The sequence below is a fragment of the Sciurus vulgaris genome, assembly GCF_902686455.1.
Source record: "Sciurus vulgaris genome assembly, chromosome: 14".
In the NCBI taxonomy this organism is placed as follows: domain Eukaryota; kingdom Metazoa; phylum Chordata; class Mammalia; order Rodentia; family Sciuridae; genus Sciurus; species Sciurus vulgaris.
In genome coordinates, this window is record NC_136475.1 from 45,997,545 (window position 1) to 46,013,427 (window position 15,883).

The 15,883-nt window shown below is 40.1% G+C and overlaps 1 protein-coding gene across 3 annotated transcripts in view; it reads left to right on the plus strand.

The window, feature by feature from the left end:
- The first annotated feature begins 7,014 nt into the window (after positions 1–7,014).
- Positions 7,015–15,883, plus strand: part of XPO1 (exportin 1) — a 43,013-nt gene continuing 34,144 nt past the window's right edge. The window contains exons 1-3 of one of the 3 annotated variants that reach the window (XM_079109677.1): positions 7,015–7,784; positions 11,011–11,188; positions 11,489–11,620. In XM_079109677.1, the coding sequence (XP_078965803.1) occupies positions 11,495–11,620 (126 nt within the window). In that variant the 5' untranslated portion in view covers positions 7,015–7,784; positions 11,011–11,188; positions 11,489–11,494. Of the gene's footprint in view, positions 7,785–11,010; positions 11,189–11,488; positions 11,621–15,883 lie in introns of those variants that run through there. The other 2 variants (XM_079109676.1, XM_079109678.1) reach the window with 2 other exon arrangements.

Here is a 15,883-nt window from a genome sequence, read left to right on the forward strand (position 1 = left end):
AGGAGGAAAGCCAAAGCATTTACAATGAACTATGGTATACTTTCTCTGTCTCCCAGATGGTCCCCTCACCTGCTCTGACTTCATCTCCCTCTTCAGTGGACTCTGATCTCAACTGGCCTACCTGGTGTTCTTAAATACACAGTGGTGTAATGGCAAATGCTTATCAAGAGGCACTCAGGGGAAAATGTCCTCACATTTAGTTGACTTCCATGGTATATGTAATCCCACCAAATGACCAATGTCACAAATTGCAGAATTGTGAAGATATAAAGAAGTAACATATCATTATATCCTATTTCTTTTGTGTGTGGGTGGGGGAGGGTACTGGCACTTAACCACTGAGCCAGATCCCCAGCCCTTTTAAAATTTTTTATTTTTTTACTTGTATATGGACACAATACCTCCATTTTATTCACTCATCTCCATGTGGTACTGATGCTTCAGGTGGTACAAGCACTGCACCACTGAGCCACAAACTCAGTCCTTATTTTTATTTTGAGACAAGTTCTCACCAAGTTGCTTAGGGCCTCACTAAATTGCTGAGCCTAGCTTTGAACTTATCCTGCCTTAGCCTCCTGAGCTGCTGGGATCATGGGTGTGTGCCTGGCTCATACTCTATTTCTATCATTCAGACATCATTGATGTAAGTAACCTGAAGAGCACAGATAACAGTATAATGCAATAACATAATAAGGAAGTCATGAGTTGTGTGTTTTTATTTTTGTGGGATGGGAATGGAACTCAGTGGCGCTCTACTAGTGAGCTACATCTCCAGCCCTTTTTCTTATTTATTTTGTGATAGGATCTCCCTAAGTTGTTGAGGGTGGCCTGGAACTTGACTTCTTCCTGCCTCAGCCTCCCAAGTAGCTGGGATGACAGATGTGAGCCACGATGCCTAGCAACCTTTGTTTTAAATAGAATTTAATAGTACATTTATGTGTGTGTGTGTGTGTGTGTGTGTGTGTGTGTGTGTGTGTGAGAGAGAGAGAGAGAGAGAGAGAGAGAGACAGAGAGAGAGAGAGAGAGATGCTAGGGCTCGAAACCAAAGCCTCACATGTATTAGGCAAGTACTCTATCACTGAGACACATCACTAGTCCCTCATAGTTCTTTGTTAGTTTCTAGGTAATGCCCTTCCCATTCATCCTATGGAGAATCACATCCACCCCTACACTTCCTATTCCATTACCCTGATCCACTTCTTACCTTTGCACTTATCACCATGCAACACACTATTTCTCTAACTTATATATGTTATTTACCTTTGGTGTCCTCCATTTGTGTCAAATTCAATGAAATTTAGAATTTTTGTAGGATTTATTTCCTCTGGAAACATCAGTACTTAGAAAAGTAAGTAAATGGTGGACTCAGTATATTTTTTGAGCAAATAAATGTGTCATCTCTTCATTTATTTTATTTCCTTTTATGTTTTTCATTGCCTAATACATAATAGAACATTTTAATGTAAGAAGTGACATTTCTTCCAATCTACAGGTACCAACTTCACCTTTCTAACTATAAATCAAAATGGACATGTTGGGCACAGAAGTACACACCTGTAAACCCAGCAACTCGGAGGCTGAGGTAAGAGGATTGGGCAACCTTGGCAATTAGTGAGATTAAAAAATTTAAAAAGGGTTGGACAAGTAGTTAGGTGGTAAAGCACTCCTGGGTTCAATCCCCAGTATCCCCCTCGCCCAGAAAAAAAATTGTAGTGAACTACTGTTTGAGTCCCCTGTCAAATCTATATATTGCAATTCTACCTCTTTCCCCAATGCGATAGCGTTGGGAAGTGTTAAGAGGTGGGGCTTTTGGGTAGTAATTATATCTTGAGAATGGAGCCCTCATAATGAGATCAATGTCTTATAGAAGGGAACTCAGAGACCTCTAGCTCTTTCATTTTCCCTTCTTGTAAGAACACAGGGAGAAGTCTGCAACCCTAAGGGAGACCCAATGAGAACCCAACCACACCAGGCACCCTGGGATCCAGGTTCTAGAAGTGTGAGAAACATTTTTTTTTTCCCTTGGGGGTGCTGGGGAACACGGGGACTCATGCTAGTCAACTGCTCTACCACTGAACCACTTTCTCAGCCCCCAAAAATGTGTTATTTAAGACACCCAGAACTTGACACCTGCTATAAGCAGTCCAAATTGATTATTAGAGCGAACCTACAATCCCTGTTATTTATTTTTATTTCTGGCTTAGAAATGCTTCAGCAAAATCAAATATGGGGGCTGGGGATATAGCTCAGTTGGTTAAGTGCCTGCCTCATGTGTACAGGGCGCTGGGTTCAATCTCCACTACCACCAAAAAAAAAAAAAAAAAATCAAGTGTGGCTTTCCCTGTCCTGTCTGTGAATGATCCTAGTTAGATAATACTACATCTTTCATTTCTCCATGATTCTTATCTTCTGGGACCCCTCGTTGAATGTCATTGTATAGAACTGCATAAATTTCTCAGACTATCAAGTCATCTTGTTAGATGCCTTTCTTCATGTTCTCAAAAAGGCATGGCTGGGAATGTAGACTGATAATTGAGTGCTTGTCTAGCAAATACAAGCCCCTTGGTTTGAACCTAGGTATCACCAAACACAAAAAGCAACAACTTCCTTTTGGACAATTGCTGATTCTGTTCATGATTGATTTAAGAGTTCATAGACTCCATGCAGATTATTCACTGAGGTTCTGGTGATACATGGGACTTTACCTCCACAGACAGAATATTCATAATCATTTTCCAAAAAATATTTTCAACACTGTAAATTGAGTTTGATAGGAGTTGTAATCTGAAGTATGCCACTCTAGGACAATTTTTTAAAAAATACATGTTTAGTTATAGATGGACATAATACCCCTCCCTCCCTCTTTCTTTCTTTCTCTCCTTCCTTCCTTCCTTCCTTCCTTCCTTCCTTCCTTCCTTCCTTCCTTCCGTCCTTTCTTTCTTTTTCTTTCTTTCTTTCATGTGGTACTGGAGATCAAACCCAGTGCCTCACATGTGCTAGGCAAGCACTCTACTACTGAGCCACAGCGTCAACCCTCTAGGTCAATTTTTTGTGGAAAAGGACAGGGCACCCCTTTCTCTCCTATACTCATGCTTCAGCATTCTATACAATTATATTTTCATCTGAGTTAGACAGGTAATGGTTCTGAAATCTAATGATATTGTATTACATATCATTTTTCTTTCTTTCATTTACTTATGTATTTATTTTGTAGTACTGGGGATTGAACCCGGGGATACTTCCCAGCCTCTTTTTATTTTTTGAGAAAGGGTCTCACTAAGTTACTGAGGGTGGCCTCAGACTTGATATCCTCCTGCCTTAGCCTTCCAAGTTGCAGGGATTACAGGTGTTTGCTACCATGCATAGCTTTCTTACGAAGCATTTCTAAAAACAAGAAAAATTTCTTTATAAGATATTCATGAAGAAATATTTCTCCCAGAGAAATGTCTTTGTGTCTTCAGAGACTTAAAAAGTCACGTCTTAGAGATTCATTGGGGAAAAATGCCCATGGAATTGTGAATTTGTGCTCAATATAAGTATGTGCACAGTTAGTCAAACTCGTAGTATGTTCAGTTCAAGTACCTGTTTTTCATGGCTGATGGGAAGAAATAAAAGTTGCAATATTGCTATATCCCTGAGAGCAAAGTGGCATTTTCTCAAAAAAACAGTGAAATGTTTAATAACAATTGACTTGTTAAAATGGATTCATTCCTTAACTTTAATTTTTAAAAAATACATTAATCTTATGTCTATTCCTTGAGCTCACAGTTAGTGTATATCACCTTCAAAGCTCAAGGAATACACAAAAGGATCAATATCCACTAAAGGTCAAATTAAAATGTTGTTATTGCTCCCTTGAATTATCAGACCCTAGTGTAAACTTTTTTTTTTTTTTTTTTTTTAAACCAGGGATTGAACCTCAGGGTGTTCAACCACTAAACCATGTCCTCAGCATTTTTATATTATTATTTTATTTTATTTTATTTTATATTTTATTTAGAATCAGGGTCTCAATGAATTGCTTAAGCCCTCACTAAGTTGCTGAGGTTGACTTTGGACTCGTAATCCTCCTGTCTCAGCCTCCTGAGCTGCTGGGATTACAGGTGTGCACCACCTCACCCTGCTAGTGTGAACTTTTTTATAGGTGTGTGTCAAGATTTCATCACCTATAAATGGAAATAGCAAATATCTGTAACTTTGATAGACAACAAACAGGTGCTAGTCATATAGTGTGGATGGTATGTAAATTGATATAATCTTTTAGGGGACACCTTGGCAGTACCTATCAAGACAAATACCCATGCCCTTTGACACAATAATTAGGACTTTAACCTAAAAATACAGCCACATTTGTGTCCAAAGATAAGTGTATAGAGACATTCACTGCAGCTTTATGGGTCAGAGGGAAAACAGAAAATAGCCTAATTGTCCCCTGTGGGAAAATGGTTGAATTGTGTATGGTACTGGGAAGATGGGGAAGACTACAAGACTATAAACAAGGATGAGGTGGATTTACACATTCTTACCTATTAAGTTAAAAGCAAGTTGTTGAAAAAAATGAGTCACGTGTCATGTATGTTCATCAAAACACAAAGCAAATGGTTATGAATGTGTAGAAAGTCTCTCAAAGTATACCGTTTCCCTTGATGATTGCTTTTGGGCAGGAAAAAGGATTGGGATATATATGAATGGGACTTTCACTTTTTTAGATACTTGCTTCTCTGTGACTGAATTGTTAATCATGATCACATATTATTTTTAAATTGAAAATAAATATTTTAAAAACAGAAGAAGGTGACAGTGGAGAAAAGGAATTTATTGGCTTCCATTTCTTCTATTTTTGATGAGTATACCATTTTGTATAATATGACTTGGGTCCAGTGCAATGGTGAACACCTGTAATCCCAGTGAGTCTGGAGACTGAGGCAGGAGGATCACAAATTTGAAGTCAGCCTGGGCAATTTAGTGACACCCTACCTCAAATTATAAAACCGTCTGGGGATGTAGTTCAATGGGAGAGCATTCCTGGGTTCAATTCTCTTTACTGCTCCTCCCCACAAAAAAAGAGAAAAAGAAGAAAAGAATTGTGGGGTGAAGTGGGCTTGTTTATACGTGTATGAGATGGGGAGACAGAAAGAGAGGGAGAAATGCAAAATAATAACTATCTCTTAGAATTGTGAGAATTCAATAAGAACATTGTACAAAAGGTCTCCAACACCATGCTGGATGGTAGGCAGGTCTTCAACACAATTTACTTACTTTTTCTTATCCATATTCTATTTCAAAGTTTGGAATTCATTTGCTTCCAACAAATGAAGGCAATGAAAAAGTATTAAGACATAGTATGCCGACTTGTTTTCTAAATTTAATTCTGAAAATATAGTGAGCAAATTATCTGCCCTGTCACTTCTTTTTACAATTGCTAATACGTTTATATGGAATACTTCAATTTAGCTATTTCTAGGCAAAATATATGGGTTAAATATTTGCATCTGATTCACTAAGGTCAGAGATATGTCTGGGGGTGTATGATTTAAAGATGGGCTAAAAAAGTCAAAGAAGGGAATTACAATCCACTTGGTGCTTCCATGGGTTACAAAATCCAAGTATTTTAAATGATCAGCATATATCATACACATTATATATTATGGTTCAATATTACTCAGTCAATATATAAAAATCTTAAATCTGAAAACCAGTCAATATAATTTAAATACATCTAAGCATTGACTTGTTACTAGACGTTTCTTCATTGGAGAGAGAAGGAATTATCCTTAAGTGGTGCTTTGATATTGTCTACTGACTAAGGATTTGCTGAAGAAAATTGTGTTGCTTTAATAAGCCATTTATCTGCCTCTTGGTGGCACAATGGGCCTAGTAAATTTTGGTAGACAGCTTGCTCTTTCTTAAGAACAATCTGTAAAGCTGATTTGGAGGACACTTGGGGACAAACGAGAGGCAACCATGTGAAAGGCCATGTGCGTGACTTTCATAGAAAATACTATTTGGTAATGATCAAGTATGTGAAGAGCAGCTAAACTTTAAAAAGTGTGGAAGATCAAGGGCACCAAGTGGGACTCATTTAGCATACAAGCTCAAACAGAAAATTCGGGTTACAGTGTTTCAGTTTTTAGGAACAGTTAAGTGTTAAAACTGCCAAATTCCAGTCCGCGGAGACAGTTAAATTTTAAGCATATCTTTCCCAGGACTCTTGAGATCACGAGTCGCCAAGATTGCACGTCCCGCAGCACACCGCCAACCTTTTTCCCCGGCTTTTCTCATTCTCAATTCGTGGCCCCCAAACTCTGGTTCGGAAATAGGTTAGAGTTCCGGGGCCTACAATTAGGCTCCAATGTGTCCTTTTGGGCCCCCACCCCGCCCCCTGCATTTACAAACAACTGGGTGTGCCCTCCCTTTTCCGAGCGCAGCCCCCATCCCAGGGGCGGGGTCTGGTCCTGGCGGGCTCAGGTCTCCGCAGGTTGGCGGGAGACGACGGGGGCGGGTCGGCGCGGGTCCGGGTAAAAACCCAGCGAACGCCGCGCGCCGCGCTCAAACTCGCGCCGCCACCAGCTCACGAGCGGCGTCTCACCCTCCCCGTCACCAAAGGCGTCCAACCAATGAGCGGGCGAGAAAGGCAGGGCCAGCTAGCCAAGCACAGGGAGGGGGAAAAGCGGGAGGGGGAAGGGAAGTCGGGGGCGGGCTGAATTTGATTGACAGCTCATTCGAGCCAATCCTCCCATGGAGGCTTCTCATCGCTCCCTTCTCTGCTCTGCTCAGTTCTTGGTCCCACCTCCTCCTCCACCCCCCTCCTCACTCCTTTTTGACCCGCCCCGCCTCCCCTCCCCCACTCTGCGGGCAAATCGCTGCTGGAAAGAGGCGGGGGCCGAAGCGGCAGGCTCGTGTGGAGCTTTGAGAAGAGGATTGATAGGCGTTGCAACCAATAAGATATAGGCTGATGGCGCGGCTGTGGCTGGAATTGGCCAATGGGCAGGCGGGCTGGGGGCGGAGGCCCAGGTTCCAAACGCTCCGCGGCGCCATGGGCTGAAAACTCAACCGAGATGGAATCTCCCAGTCTGAACCGGTTTCAACCGGTTCCGAGTTTGAGGCACTAGGAGGAGGGGGAGAAGCGGCTGCAGCGGCCGCGGCAGGAGCAGCGGGAGCTACAGCATCAGCAAGAGCAACAGTAGCTACAGCCCCGGCGGCGGTGCTTGTTCCAGTCTTTGCTGCTGCAGTCCGTGCAACCACCCAGAGGGGGAGGGGGGAACCACCAGTCGCTGAGGAGCAAGAGAAGGGGGGAAAGTTTAGGCGAGCCGGGGTGGGGGGGCCCAGCGCCGGAGCCGCGTGAGAGTAGGAGCCGTGTTTTGGTAGGGGGGAGTCGGACTGCAACTGGCAGCAGAGCGTTCCCCCGACCGTGTGGACTCTACACCCCCTACTCCTGCCGCTCCTGCTGCCGCCTGTGGCTGGAGGGTCCCCTTGGGGCTGAATCTTTGGGACTTGACCCCGTTCCCCTCCCCCTTTGCTCACTCCCCAGCCGGGCGGGAGCATTTATCCCTCAGATTAATTCCCCTTCTTTTTTGGGGGGGGCGGGTGGGTGTGTGTTGGGGGGAGGTGTCCCTGGAATAGTAAATATTTAGCTTTTTTGCCCTTCTCTCCGTTTTTTAATTTCCTTTTTTTAAGGTGGGAAAACTGAAACCCACCTTGATTTCCTCCCCTTTTCCCCTTCCCCACCTTCCCTCGCCCTAAACCCCGACAAGGAAGGAAGAAGCAGTTGGTTCAATTTCTGGGTAAGTCGACTGTGTCTTCGGGGCCGTGGGTCGGGCGGCGGCGCGGCCGGGCGGGAGAAGGCCGGCGTGGGGCGCGGTGGCGGCCGCGGGAGGCGAGCCCGGGAGGCGGCAGGCGCGACGGGCCCACGGCAGAGCCTGCGATTGAATGGAGCCGCTTCTGCCGCTGGGGGATGGAGGCGGGGAGGCGACCGCGGGAGGGGAGCGCTTGCTGGGTCATTCGCGTGTGGGGGTGGCGGTGGAGGAAAGCAAGGAGCATGGTAGTGAAGCGAGGCCCCGCGCGGGGGTGGAAGGGCTTCCCCGACCCGTTGGGCTGGGGAGAAGTTGGGGTGATTTGAAAACATCTCTGTAAATTATGAGGAGTGGAAGTTTCCAGAAATATTTAGTGCAGCAGCATTGAAACGTCCGCCTGCATCACGTGGCCCCCCTCGGTGGAGAGCTTTGGATGGGGGAGGGAGGGGCTGCCGAGTCCCTGTTCCTTCTGCAAGGCAACTCTGAAGCTCTCTAATTTCTTTCTTTTTTTTTTTTTTTTTTTTTTTTTTAACAAAGTAGGATGAGAAGTAGGAGAGATGAGTTAATTTCTCAGGGATCTGCAAATGGGGTTCCGAGCTATAGTTCTTTTCGGGGATTTGAATGTTTTAAGTTGTTCGAATCATTGACTGCTGGCAGTGTACGGTAGATGATGCCCTGATTCTCCTTCATTCCCATGTCTCTCGAGTTTGGCACCACGAGTTTGGTAGAAGGGTGGAAATGGTGTATGTAGTAGAGGAAGCATTAATTACATGCCCAGCCCGGGCCGCCTGTGATCACGCAGAGGCCATGCTACATGGAGAATGGGGCGGTGAACTTAAGGCAACTGGTCTAAATGCCTCCTCCGAGTATGGGCGGGGTGAGTGCGTGCTCTTGTGTGCTATAGTTAGAAGTGCTGCAAATCGGTTCGAGTGGGAAGCGAGGGGAGGGCGGGCCCTAGTGAGGTGTGTTTCTCTTGAATGAAGCAAGCGATTGCCCACACCTAAGTAGCAGTCTTTTGCCTTGTAGCGACTTGTTTTTTCACATACTGTGAAGTTACCATTAAGCAACGGTTGTGATATTTTTCTGGTTTAGGGGTGGGAACTGGTAGTGTGTAGCTGTTGCCTGTTCAGGTTGAAGTGGCAGTGAAGGTATTTTGGTGATTGCTTGTAGAGTCACCGCATTGCTGGATAATCCTTATAATATGCAGTTCAGTCCGTGGATTTTAGGATTGAGGGAACCCAACGAAAAAAGAGCGTTTGTGCTTACACGTCTCCCGCCATGGCTTTTGCTGTCTGGTTGTATATCTTTAAGTGTGTGAACTCTGCTGATAGTGGAAAAATGTTTTGGAAGCGGTTCGATTTGGGGATATTAAATGCTTGGCATTGACCACAAAGCCGCCATTTCTGTAGTACGTACAGTTCAAGAATAGGTAGGTCATTTTGAAGATAACCGCTAGTTCTGAGGATTGCAAACTACTTTAAACGCTTCTGTTCTAAACCTGATTTTTCACCTGAACTCTAGCAAGGAAAACTCGACAATGTAGTGGAAAGTGAAACTTTTTAGCAGTCTTATTTATTATTCCTTTTTTGTTGAGTCTATAAATTATGACAAGTAGGTGAAAAGTTTAATTTTTAACCAAAAAATCGAAAACTTCTGATGTGTAGGTAGATCTTGGTGCTTGTAGGATGTCGTTTAAACTTTAATTTTTGAGATTTTAATCTTAAAATTATGGCACTTGAAGGTACAGGTAAATTACATGCTTTTTTGTGGAATATATACATTTTGTTAGTACTAAGGTCTAAAGTGTTTTGTTTGATAGGTACTTTGCTATTTAAAAACTCAAACATTACAGAAAATTTCGAAGTTTTATTATTTTTAATTGTCAGTAATGGACCAAAGACTTTGAAGAATTGGAAGAAATCCCATGTACTCTGTTTCTTGACTTTTACATTACATTATGTAATGTAGATATATTTTTACAATATATCTAACCTTGGTGACTCATCTTTTGGACCTCTAATTTATTGTAATTGACAGATAGACATTATCTCTTAAGACATTTGTACTAAAATTGAAATTGCTGCTCTTATTAAGGACAGTTATCAACTGCTGTAAATAGCCAAGAAATAATTTTTCCTTTCAAACTAATTTGTCTAGACAACGCAATCAAATTAACCACTCATTTCCTGATCCTAGAAGGTCTCTAAGAAGGGGAGAAGCGAAGGTGATTATCTGACCTTGTTCTAAACACTTAAGGGTTTTTTTTATAGATGGATTTCAAGGTGTCTTGTATCCTCTTTAATTCTATTCAAAATTGTGACTAAAATTTTGTACTAGATCTATTTTGTTCCTCTGAGTCTGTGGTACCTTGATTTACCCCTCCCCCAAAAGGTTAAAAACTACTGACTCAACCAGTCAGATTTGAGTGTCATTAGTATCCCTTGGAGGCCCCCTGCCAAAAAAAAATATGGAACCCAGGGCTTTCCACATGGTAGGCATGCACTGTACCATGAAGCTATATATACGTGTGTGTGTGTGTGTGTGTGTGTGTGTGTGTGTGTGTATGAGTGGAATTGATTTTTGAAGGAAAAAAAAACAGGAAAAAATTTTATAATTCTGGAAAACTAAAAATGTGAATGTGTGCCAGTATCTTAGAGTAGAATCCTCTTAGAGGGATAACATTGCATATAAATACCAGTAGGTTTTATCCAATACATACTTTGAAATAGCTCTGTTGTTATTATGATAGAATTTGTTTTTATTTGGTAACTGACAAGCTTTTACCCTACCAGTGACAACATACCTGAAATTAAAAAAATAATAATAATTTTGGCTTATTGCCACTGGACTTTTTTTGACCATGTATTCAAGGAATGTATATATTCAAAAGTGTAATTTAAAATTTTTTTTTCTCAATGTTGATAGACTTTTATTTTATTCATCTATTTGTACGTGGTGCTGAGACTAGAACCCAGTGCTTCACACATGCTAGGCAAGTGCTCTACCACTGAACCACAGCCACAGCCCCCTCAGAAGTATAATTTTAATCCTCAAATTGAGAGTTGGAAGAAAAATATTTGAGTGTAGAAGTTAATTCTTGGAAGGTTAAGAGAGTTGTTTAAAAGATTTGTTATAACAAGACACTTTTTACTGGTAATTTACAATAGGAAATCTTGTATGTTCGTATTTAATGTTTATCATCGTCCTGTCTTTTCAGCATATCTTAAGAATTAAGATATTTGAAGGGAGCTTATACTGAGCTATCCTGAAGATCCTTCTTAGAAGAAAAAAGCCATGTCTGCTAATCCATGCTTAAAAATTTGCCATCAAGACTTGTTAACTGTATCAATTTTTAGGGCTATAAAAGCCTAATAATGGATTCTCTTAAAAAATAGGTTAGCATACTTTATAAATGTTAGTAGTTTGCTAAATTTTTCTGGGGTCTAAAAACCACTAGGAAAGTTAAATGGACCCTCATAACTAATGTACTTATGCATTCGTTAAGTAGTTCAGCTTTAGTTACCTGGCTATCATTAAGGTTGTTTTGTGATAGTCTGTAAAGTTTGCTGTTTAAGATATACTTTTAAGAATATGGTTGAAGTAAAGTGACTTTAGAAAGTTTTTTTTTTTTTTTTTTTTTAACTGATAATACCAATTTCATGGCCACCTTCAATTTTTTTTTTCTTTCCTTTCAGTAATCTATGCCAGCAATTATGACAATGTTAGCAGACCATGCAGCTCGTCAGCTGCTTGATTTCAGCCAAAAACTGGATATCAACCTTTTAGACAATGTGGTGAATTGCTTATACCATGGAGAAGGAGCCCAGGTAAAGTAGCTGACCAAAATTTTATAATGTTATTATTATAATGTAATGAAGTTGTTAGATAAATTACCCAGTTTTAAAAAGATCTTCCATTTTTAATATGAATTTGGAATTGTATATTAACTGTAATGAGAATTTGGACTGGAGAGATTTCATTATGTTTGATATGGTTACGAGTAGGATACTGTGGAATAAATATCATACTTAGGTTTGTAACTTCAGAAACATTCACTGTTAAATATTAAAGTTTAGTTGGGCGCAGTGGTGTAGGCCTGTGTTCCCAAAAATTTGGAGGCTGAGGCAGGAAGAGTAAAAGTTCGAGGCCAGCCTCAGCAACTTAGACTGTCAGTAAATAAATAAATTTACATCACGTGTACGTTTTATGTGTACTTGTTGTGTTTGGAGTGAGTGTGGCTCCTCTTTTATTTTTTGCCATGCTGGGGATTGAACTCAGGGCCTCATGAGTGCTAGCCAATTGCACCATCACTGAGGTACATCCCCAGCCCTCTGATTCTTTTATTTTTAAATATGAAATCACAGAACCATTTCACAGGTGTTAGTTTAAAAAAATCCAATAATAAACATTTTTACATTATTTGAATTCTGTGTACTTGTATTAATGTAGAGAATTATCTTAAATATAAGCAATATTTTAATTAGTTTAAGGTTTAGGTTTTTAGGAGGGCAAGTTCAAGGCTATCCTTGGTAATTTAGCGAGACCTTGTCTCTGAATAAAAAATAAAAAAGGGCTGGTAATGTAGTTCGGTGGTAGAGTGCCTTGGGTTCTTGTTCCTGTACCAAACATAAATACAGATAGGTGAGACAGCCTTGTAAGTTTTTAAATTGTGTATCACACAAGCTGGTTAGTCTTGAATCTTGTGAAATGAACCAGATTTGAGTGAGTAAAAATTTCTGCAGTTGTATCAAAAATCTTTTAATGTGACATGACATACATATATCTTAACAGTACAAGCCATGTTCCCAAGACAGATTCTTGGTAGAAGTGTTTTACTAGTTGGTAGGAAGTTATTTATATTGTCAAGATACTTGTATTTACATAGTTAAAAGAACCTGGGTGCTATTTTATTTTTTGGAAACCTAAGAAGTGACTAAGGTAGTAACTTATAGGTAGTCCAAAAGGAATGATATGTAAATATTAAGCAATCATAAATATTTTCATTACTTTGTAAAATCCAGCAGTGTTGGTATCACTATAATAAAGAGAAACTTCAGAAGGAAAAGGGGTGACAAATATCCTAAGATTGAAAAAATATACTCTGGAGTGATTTTGTGTTAAGTCCGTGTAAATACTCCTAGGTGCTTTTTGATAAGTATGTTCATATGTATTTTTTTCCTTATGCTGTACATTCAACATGGAGCTTAAAACTTCATTTCTGTAAGCGTGGATGCATGTAAAGCAGCAGCTTTTGAAAGAAAGTATTAAAGTAATTTTGAAAAGCATGAAGTACAGTTAGGTGCAACATCATAGTCACTAATGGAAGCATAAGTCTATAGCGATTAGAAAGAAGAAAAGCTATTTACTGTTTTCATATTGATTCATCTGCTAATATCACTTAACCTTTGCTCTTCTTTTGGGGGTCCAGGGATTGAATCCAGTGTGGTGCATATGCCAGGCAAGCACTCCCCCACTGAGTGCCAACCCCAGCTCTATTTTTAATGTTTGATAATATTGAGTCTTATGTTTTATTTTAAAGTTGCCTTAACAAGCAGTAGATTTAGAGAAGTGTTTCTAAATATTTTTTATTTATAAGGGCAATAGATTTCCCTGAAATATTTTGTCTATGTTATGTATCATATGATAAGTTAGTAGCATAAGTAATGTGCAAACTCTTATATAGTAAATGAGGAAACTGAGGTTTAGAGCTTAAAGCCAGTTAAAAATTCCTTTTAGTCAAATCTAAGAGTCAAATCTCTAAACTTCCAGTTCAGTTTACTTTTCATATAGCACCTCCTTGGTGATCTTATTCCAAAACAAAAAGAGACCTTTAGTGGAGAACGTGTTTTTAGTATTAGATGTTTTATTTGACTTCCAGGAAGTTCTCTAGTCATTACTCAGAGTCTCATTTGTATAAATGTAACCTGTCTTGGAAGAGATTGAAAAGTTGGTAATGGTTTGTATAGCATAATACAAAAAAGTAAGTTCTTCTAATACATAGAAGACACTGTTGAAAGGGTTCGCTTAGAAATATTTGGAAAATAAGTACTAATAACATGTAACATTTATTATGCTAATTAAAGTAAACCATAGTAGCCTAGTATTTTTCCAAGGATGAAATAGTGTGGGTGGGTGGGATACTAGGGATAGAACCCAGGGTTTCACACATTGCTAGGCAAGTGCTCTGCCAATAGCAGAGCTGTATCACCAGCCCTCAAAGATGATATAACTTTAATTAATCTTTACTTTGAGCACAGTGCAGACCTGTAATCTCAACAACTCAGGAGGGTGACAAGTTAAAGGTGAGACCAAAAGTACTGGGGATGTAACTCCTTTATAAAGTGCCCCTAGGTTTAATCCCCAGTACGGAAAAAAAAAAGAATTTTCACTTTTAATCTGTAGACAGAACTTTTGCCTAGATGGGTAGTATAGTAAGATATTTAGCACTATAACATTAGGTCTGCCTTACATTAAAAGCATTTTTCTGTTTTTAGCCAAGTAGACAGCCAAGGGGGGAAAAAAGATGGAAGCAATGGATGTTTTCTCCAATATTTTGCTCTTTTAAGTATCTTGAACTCTTTAATCTATTGCTTAGCAACTAAAATGCTTTCACCCATTCAGTTTAGTAGCACAGGGAGATGTTTGATTTTTCTCCCTCTTTTACATTTGTCTTTGATGTTTAACCCCCTACTGGCATTTTAAGGTGATAAAAGATATGTGAGGATGCTGGAATTAGGATAAAATAAAGATATTAGGATACAAGAACTGGTGAAAATGCCTTTGGAGAGTAAAATTAAACTAATAGGAAAGAACATGATGTATGCTAAGATTGAAACAAATGATGTTAGTGTAGGAGGTTATTTGCTTATGTGTAGAAAACTTATCACTGACAATATCATTTTGACCAAGTAATTTTTACTTGGCATGGATCTTTGTCAAATCTTATCCTCTTAATAGTTGCTATATGTAAGTGCATATCTCTAGTTACTTATGGATAACTAGTTATTCTCAGGTAGAGGGTGAAAACGCTACTGAAGTGGGTTTTGACCTTAGGTAACTTCATATCATTACTTTTTTAAAGTATTTTTTTAGATGTTGATAGTCCTTTATTTTATTCATTTATTTATATGTGGTGCTGAGAATCGAACCCAGTGCCTCAAACAAATAAGGCAAGCGTGCTCTACCAGGACCACAGCTCCAGCCCTCACTGCCCTTTTTGTGTGGTGCTAGAAATTGGACATAGAATCTTGTACTAGCTCAGGCTAGTTTTGTACCACTAAACTCCATCTCCAGTCTCATTTTATTATTCTTTCTGCCCTTTGTCATTTCTCAAATAACGAAATACCTCGTTGGAGCTATCAGCCCCTTATTAAAGCCATATTTTAAGTTGTATATAATAGGCTGAGTGTGGTGGTGAACACCTGGTGCTCTAACTCAGGAGGACAAGGCAGGGGTCTCTTGAGTTCTAGGTCAGCCTGTGCGATTTAGGGAGACCCTTTCTCATTTTTTTTCCCCCTTTTGTATCAGGAATTGAACTCCGGGGTGCTTAACTACTGAGCCACATTCCCAACCCCTTTGTATTTTTTATTTGGAGAACAGGGTCTAAGTTGCTTTAGGTCCTCACTAAGATGCTGAAGCTGGCATTGAACTTGTGATCTTCCTGCTTTAGCAACTGGGATTACAGGTGTGGACCACCATGCCCAACTTTGTTTTGAGACAGGGTCTCTCTAAGTTGTTGAAGGCCTTGCTAAATTGCTGAGACTGGCTTTGAATTCCCAGTCCTTTTGCCTCAGCCTCCCAAGCTGCTGGAATTACAGGTGTGTGTCACCATGCCCAGTCTAAAATAATTAAGAAAAAAAGGAAGGGCTGGGGATGTAGCTTAGTTGTAGAATGACCCTGGATTCAGTTTCTGATACAGCAAATAAGTAAATAAAATTGAAAAGCAAAATACATTTAATTGGATATTAAAAGTTTACACTTTAATGCCTAACTTCTAGCCCCAGATCCTCACAATGGAATGCAGGCAGCTGTGGTTTTAATCTTTTAAATTATGGTGGGTACTTAGGGTAGAAAACCACTGTGTAAAGTTC